Source organism: Sinocyclocheilus rhinocerous, unplaced genomic scaffold, assembly GCF_001515625.1.
Source record: "Sinocyclocheilus rhinocerous isolate Xijiao unplaced genomic scaffold, SAMN03320098_v1.1 scaffold2254, whole genome shotgun sequence".
NCBI classification, from domain to species: domain Eukaryota; kingdom Metazoa; phylum Chordata; class Actinopteri; order Cypriniformes; family Cyprinidae; genus Sinocyclocheilus; species Sinocyclocheilus rhinocerous.
The window spans coordinates 52133-60063 of NW_015652339.1; the positions used below are offsets into that span (position 1 = coordinate 52133).

At 29.8% G+C, this 7931-nt stretch overlaps 1 protein-coding gene across 1 annotated transcript in view; it reads left to right on the plus strand.

The window, feature by feature from the left end:
- The window catches only part of LOC107714867 (E3 ubiquitin-protein ligase Midline-1-like), a 16893-nt gene extending 8962 nt beyond the window's left edge, over positions 1-7931 (plus strand). The window contains exons 6-8 of the mRNA XM_016520860.1: positions 3411-3572; positions 5269-5476; positions 7492-7931. Of these exons, the coding sequence (XP_016376346.1) occupies positions 3411-3572; positions 5269-5476; positions 7492-7840 (719 nt within the window). The 3' untranslated portion in view covers positions 7841-7931. The remainder of the gene's footprint in view (positions 1-3410; positions 3573-5268; positions 5477-7491) is intronic.

Here is a 7931-nt window from a genome sequence, read left to right on the forward strand (position 1 = left end):
CCACATCCTCTTGTACCACTGTTTGAAGAATTTATCTTCCAGAATCTGGCAGTAAGTTTTAGGAGCTCATTTTTGTTAGTTTCTGCAAGACACACTTCTCTGGATAGGAGATGGACTAAAAATGAACTCCCAAAACTTACTGCAACATGGAGCTAAGGAGAAAATGTAGAACTTGAAAAATTGGAAAAACAGCTTAGTGAAAAGCGTTTACAGTTTAAAAGCAAATAGAAAGTCCTATTTTTTAAATTTCTTTTCTTAATATTTTTTTTGCAGATTTGCACGTGTACAAGGTTTAAAATGTTCATGAAATATTTTCAACAAATACTGACGTTTTGAGCAGCTGCATGTTTGAGCAGCTGCATTCCTCTAGGTCAAAGATGAAAAAAATGGGATTTACAATAAAGTAATTTACAAAATTATTTTGACTTGAGTTTATTTATTAATGAGTAACGTATCTTTTGAGTGAATGTGCAAATTTGTAATGTTATCAGCTTTTACCATGTTATTACAACATTTAACCACTTTTTATTAATTTAAAAATTGAGAAATTCTTTCAAATTTAAATCTTGTACAAGAACTACAGCAAAAATCAGTTTGATGCATATTTTATCAATATTTTAGAAATTTAATTTGAATATTACCAGTACTGACTTCAATGGATTTCATTAAATTCCTTTGAACACGACTGCTCAAAACGGTCAAAATTTATGAAACCTACACATTCAAAACATTATTAGTCTGAAATGTTTAATGTAAATGTTAAGTGTAAGTGAAATGTTAAGTACTGTAAGGTCTTTCATGACACTACATCTGCTGGGGTGTGAATTTGATAGGTGCTTGATATAAAATAAATGGTGCTTGAAAAAGTCCTTGAAAGTCCTTGAATCTGGTGTTCATGAAAGAGTGGGAACCCTGCAGACTAACGTCGTCAGTAAGTAAACCGCGCCGAAACTCGCTCCAGATGACCATCTGTGAAATACAGGCCGACCGTATCCGTCTGTAATGTCATTATGTGAAAAACGAGAAATCGAATCAACCCGCGCTGTGATTTAATTACGAACCCATCACTTTATAAAGCGCTGCAGGGGTCAGGATGGTATTACGGCACGAAAGCAAACACAATCCAGCCAGAAATCCCTGAAAATGTGTGGATTAGAGCAGATTATACTGCAGGACGAGCCGCTGCAGACGGAGAAAGCTTTCTGAGTCAATCAGGTTACAGTGTACTTAAAGCACAGTTCAGAGCTGCTGTCCGGCAGACCTGAGGACGAACACAGAGCCAGAGAAGCAGAAAACACTGCAAACGAGTCATGCATTTCAGTGCAATAACATCAGATCCTGTGACTGCAAGAATGAATGCAAAATCAACCGCTTGCCGCATTATTTGCAATTTATTTGCAACTTGCTTTTTTGTTATATTTTCACAATTTTTCTGCAGAAATGTTAAATTGAGGGGGGATTATTAGCTAATCCAAATATGCAATTAACACACAGTGCTGAATTATTATTTTTATATATTAATATCTAATATCATCAAATATGTTTATTTAATTTTATTTCAGCTTATTATATTGCATTTCATTTCAACCTTATTTCAATTAATTAATTACATTTTTAGTTTGGTGACTTTGACCTCATAATAGTATTATTTAGGGTTTTATGGATGGATGAATAAATATGTAGCCGTTATTTATTTTTATTTCAGTGTTAGTTCTAGAAATTTTAGAACTGAAATAACTGAGAACATATTTCAGTTCGGTTAATTGCCATGGCAACATGTTTTTAAAGTTGAGGTTTTTCATTATATATTTTTATTTTATTTTATTTCAGGTAATTAATTAAATAAAGTTTCAATAATATTACTAGGTTTTTTTATTTACGTTTAGTGACTGTGACCTAAAATTATTTAGGATTTTCTGGATTTTTTCATCTTTAGTTTGATTAATTGTATTATTTCAACTTGAAACACATTTCAGTCCTTGTTTTTTTTTTTTTTAAGTTTAGGTTTTTCATCAAATATTTTTATTTTATTTTATTTTATAATATATATTATATTATAGAATATAATATATATTGGGGAGAATATTTGCTAGTCATTATAACGCCTGATTTCACCGGCAGATTTAAATTAAATATTAAAAGAAAAAGAAAAAAAAACAATAGACAATAATGTAACAAATTGTCAAAACTGTCTAAAAAAAGATTCTGTATCAAACAAAATTCTGTATTTTCAGGAAGCAAGAATTAGAAGTATTTCTATACTGGTGTCACTGTATTTTTGCGCAGTTGATTTCATTAATTATGCACAAAATATGTACAGGTAATTGTATTCTTACTGTCACTAATGCTAATTCAGAAATGCATAATGATTATTGCTGGGTTTTCACAGCAAAACAACAAAAGAGAAAACGTTTTTGAGAAAAGCTGCAGCATATTTAGTCATTGTGGTTTGCAAAAAAATCAAAAACAAATTTAATGAAGAAGCAAGTGGAGCTTGTTTCTTAATTTTAGTATTTCAACTTAAAACACATTTCAGTGCATTTTTTGTTTGTTCAAGTTTTTCATAAATTTTTATTTTATTTTAATTTAGCTTTATTTCAGTTAATTAATTCAATTAATTTGGATGGATTCATTCACAAGCATTGTGGCCTGGATGGATAAATTAATATTTAGCTTTTATTTATTTTTACTTCAGTTTTAGTTTGATTATTGTATTATTTCAACTTAAAACATATTTCAGTTCATGTTGTTTAAGTTAAGGGTTTTCATTGAATATTATTATAATTATTCTTCATTTTATTTCAGCTTTATTTCAATCAATTAATTAAATTCATTTTCAATAGTTTATTATGTTTAATGACTTTGACCTCATAGTAAAATTATTTAGGATTTCCTGGATGGATAAATGAATATTTAGCTTTTATATATTTTTATTTCAGTTTTAGTTTGATTAATTGTATTATTTTAAAACATGTTTCAGTTCATGATTTTAAAGTTTAGGCTTTTCATCCAATTTTTTTATAAAAAAAAAAAAAACAAAGCAAATATTACAAAAAAACAATTATTTAATTAAAATTTTTTTATTTAATTTAATTTAATTTTTTTTATTTTTTTATTTTATTTTATTTTACACCAGGAATTCACAAGACTTTTAGGTCTGAAATGATTTTACTTTTCAAGCTTCATTTTAGTACAATTATTATTATTATTATTATAATTATTATTATTTTATTAACTAAAATTAATTCTGAAATCATTTTTCTTTTCAAAAATGGCACATGCAGAATCATTTTTAAGCTGGGTATATACCCCTGTTGTGCACATGGTCACAGTAAAAGAGCATTTCAGCATATTGTCCGTCTCCAGTAGAAATGTACAGACTGTTTTGGGTGTTGTGCGTGACGTTTCAGGTCTGTGTAACTCGATGGACAGCTGGATGATCGTGCCCAACATCAAGCAGAATCACTACACGGTTCACGGCCTGCAGAGCGGAACCAAGTACATCTTCATTGTGAAGGCCATGAATCAGGCTGGAAGCCGCAGCAGCCCGCCGGCCAAACTCAAGACCAACAGTGAGACTGCAGCACTTACACGTGTCAATGACAATATACTGCAACAGAGATTTATTTTAGAATTAGTTATTTTAAAATTATTTCTGTATTTGATAGGAATTAACTTTTATTTGTATATTTTCCGTTTTCATTTTATATTCAGTTTTAAATTTTATTAATGTTGTTATGGGCATTTGTCATTTGTATTAGTTTTTTTTAGTATTTAGGTTTAATTTATTTTTACTTTCGTTTTATACATTTTAGTACTTCAACTTAAACATATTTCAGTTCAATTAGTTGCCGTGGAAACATTTCTCATGTTCAGTTTTTTAAGTTTAGGTTTTTCGTCTAATATTTATTTTTCATTTTATTTTTCAGCTTAATTTTATTTCAGCTTTATTTTAATTAATTAATTCAATTAATGTTGTAATAGTTTTAGTAGTTTTTTCTTTGTTTAGTGACTTTGATCTTTAATATTTTTTTTTTTTCCGTTTTAGTTTGAACAATTTTAGTACTTCAACGTAAACATATTTCAATTCAGTTAGTTGCCATGGCAACATTTCTAATAAGTTTAGGTTTGTCATTTAATATTTAATTTATGTTTCAGCTTTATTTTATTTCAGCTTTGTTTTTATGTTTAGTGTATTTGACCTTATAGTAAAATTACTTAGGATTTCATAGATGGATCAACGAATATTTAGCTTTAATTTATTTTTATTTTTATTTCAGTTTTAGTTTTATTAATTTTATTACTTCAACTTAAACATAATTCAATTCAGTTAGTTGCCGTGGAAACATTTATCATATTAAGTTTTTTAAGTTTAGGTTTTTCGTCTAATATTTATTTTTTTATTTTATTTCAGCTTTATTTCAATTAATTAATTCAATTAATTTTTTTAATAGTTTTAGTAGTTATTTCTTTGTTTAGTGACTTTGACCTTTAATATATTTTTTTTATTTCCGTTTTAGTTTTATCAATTTTAGTTTTCAGTTAGTTGCCATGGCAACATTTTTAATAAGTTTAGGTTTGTCATCTAATATTTAATTTATGTTTCAGCTTTATTTTATTTCAGCTTTGTCTTTATGTTTAGTGTATTTGACCTTATAGTAAAATTACTTAGGATTTCGTGGATGGATGAACGAATATTTAGCTTTAATTTATTTTTATTTCAGTTTTAGTTTTATTAATTTTATTACTTCAACTTAAACATATTTCAATTCAATTAGTTGCCGTGGAAACATTTCTCATGTTCAGTTTTTTAAAGTTTAGGTTTTTTGTCTAATATTTATTTTATTTTATTTCAGCTTAATTTCAATTAATAAATTCAATAAATGTTTTAATTGTTTTAGTAGTCATTTCTTTGTTTAGTGACTTTGACCTTTAATATATATATATATATATATATATTATTTCCGTTTTAGTTTTATCAATTTTAGTACTTCAACTTAAACATATTTCAGTTCAATGAGTTACCATGGCAATATTTCTAATTTTCATTTAAGTTTTTTTTTTTTTTTTAGTTTTTCATCTAATATTTTATTTTATTTTACTTCAGCTTTATTTCAGCTTTCATTTTCAAACGAATGTTTGTCTTTATGTGTAGTGATCTGAGCTCACAGTAAACAGCTGCAGGATTTCCTGAAGTCATGAGCTCTGACTCTGTGTAACTGGCAGCAGATGCATTATGGGATGGATGTGATTGTTTGTGAATGGCAGGTCAGCCGTTTAAGCTCGACCCAAAGTCGGCCCACAGGAAGCTGAAGGTGTCACATGACCATCTGACGGTGGAGCGGGACGAAGCCTCGTCCATGAAGAGCCACGCTCAGGACCGCTTCGGCAGCACGGGGAACTACGGCGTGACGGGGAACGTGTTCATCGACAGCGGCAGGCATTACTGGGAGGTTCTGATCGGAGGAAGCACATGGTAAACGCACACAGCGCCACTGTAAACATATTTGCATTGCTTCCTTGTCTTATTCAAACTTAGTGATATGATGATGCTTTGTCACATGACAATATATTGGAAAAGAGCCAGAGTTATTTTAGTATTATTTATATATTATTATATTATTTATTACTATTTTGAATTAGCTTTTATGCCTATAATATTTTCAGTTTTCTTCTATTTCTTCTTTTTTTAACTTTAGGAAATGATATGTGCTTTTGTCATTTTATTTAGTTTTTGCTTTTTATATTTAGGTTGAAAATGATTTTTTTTACTTCAGCTTTAGTAATTTTAGTTATTAATATTTTATTTAATTTTATTTTTTTATTTCAGTTTTAGTAATTTTATACTTCAACTTAAACTAATTTATTTCAGTTAATTGGCAAGTCAATGTTTCTAATGTTCTAATTTTAAGTTCTTCATCTAATGTTTTTATTTATATTTTGTTTTATTAATATTAATATTAATATTTTATTTTATTTTATTTCATCTTATTTTAACTATATTTAGTACTTCAATTTAAACTTATTTATATCTGTTAGTTGCCAAGACAGCATTTCAAATTGTTATGTTTTTAAGTTTAAGCTCTTCACCTAATATTTTATTTTATTTTATTTTATTTTTCATCATATTTAATAAATTTTTATTTTACGTATAGTAATTTTAGTACTTCAATTTAAACTTATTTATATCTGTTAGTTGCCAAGACAGCATTTCAAATGTTTATGTTTTTAACAGGGTTCGTACGGTCATGAAAAACCTGGAAAAGTCATGGAATTTTAAAACACCAATTTCCAGGCCTGGAAAAGTTTTGGAAAAATAAATAAACCCAGAAAGTTTTGGAAAAGTCATTGAAATCTATTTCACAAAACTCTATAATAGAATTGTGTAAACAAACAGGATACGCTTTCTGCTGTCTCGGTCTTGAGCAGGAGCGCTTCACAAAAATGAACCGAAACCCTGCGAATATTCTATTTCCCCTGGGGCATTCATCACGGTAATTACTTCCCCTGGGGCATTCATCATGGTAATTACTTCCCCTGGGGCATTCATCATGGTAATTACTACTGGCGTTTTGCGGCAAGCTTTGCATGCGCTTTAACATGGAACTCTTCCAGCACTCGCTGCTGCTGGACACGAATATTGTCTCAAAAGTCATGGAAAAGTCATGGAAATTTATTGGTAAAAATGTGTACGAACCCTGTTTTAAGTTTAAGCTCTTCATCTAATTTTATTTTATTTTATTTTATTTTATTTAGTTGTATTTAGTTTTGTTTTATTATTTCATTTATTTTTATTTTACTTTTAGTAATTTTAGTACTTCAAGTTTTTAGTTCTTCATCTAATATTTCTATTTCTTTTAATTTCACCTTTATTTTAAATAATGAAAATCGTTTTAATTAACAATAACAACACTGAATAGAGCACAACAGTCCGTTCCTGAAGTTAAAATCCCATTCAGTCTCCGCAAAAAGTTTATTTTTAATGATAATATATTAATAATAATATTGTCTACACCTTTAATGATAACATATAAACCTTATAAGTCTACTTATGCTTGTATAAATCTGAACATTTTGCAGTAAATTTAAAATACATTTTTATACTAAATAATCATCGACTAGAAGTATCATAAATCAAAATACATCAAAATAAGATTTTCAACACTGACAATAATCAGAAATGTTTCTTGAGCAGCAAATCAGCATATTATTATGATTTCTGAAGACCATGTGACACTGAAGACTGGAGTAATGATGCTGAAAATACAGCTTTGATCACAGAAATAAATTACAGTTTAACAGATATTCACACAGAAAACAGTTATTTTAAATTATAATAATATTTCACAATTTTTACTGTATTTTTGATCAAATAAATGCAGCCTTGGTGAGCAGAAGAGACTTAAAAACATTAAAATATCTGAATTGTTCTAAACTTTTGACCGGTAGAGTGTATAAATAAACTTGTATATGTAAATGTATTTCGTCTAGGTTTGCTATCGGGATCGCCTACAAATCGGCTCCCAAGCACGGCTGGGTGGGTAAGGACTCGGCATCATGGGTACTGAGCCGCTGCAACACCTCGTGGGTCGTGCGTCACAACAGTAAGGAGTTTCCCATCGAGCCGTCTCCTCACATGCGGCGTCTGGGAGTCCTGCTCGACTACGACTCTGGCTCTCTGGCGTTTTACGACGCCGCGGGAACGCAGCACCTGTACACCTTCGACATCGCCTTCTCGCAGCCCATCTGTCCCGTCTTCAGCGTGTGGAACAAGTGCTTGACCGTCCTCACGGGGCTCCCCATCCCGGACCACTTAGAGATCAGCGACCCGCGCGACTGAACGCACCTCTAGCGTGCAGTTCAGCCCAGAATGAAAATGAACTGAATATTCACTCCCCCTCAGGCCATCCAAGATTAGGATGAGTTTGTTT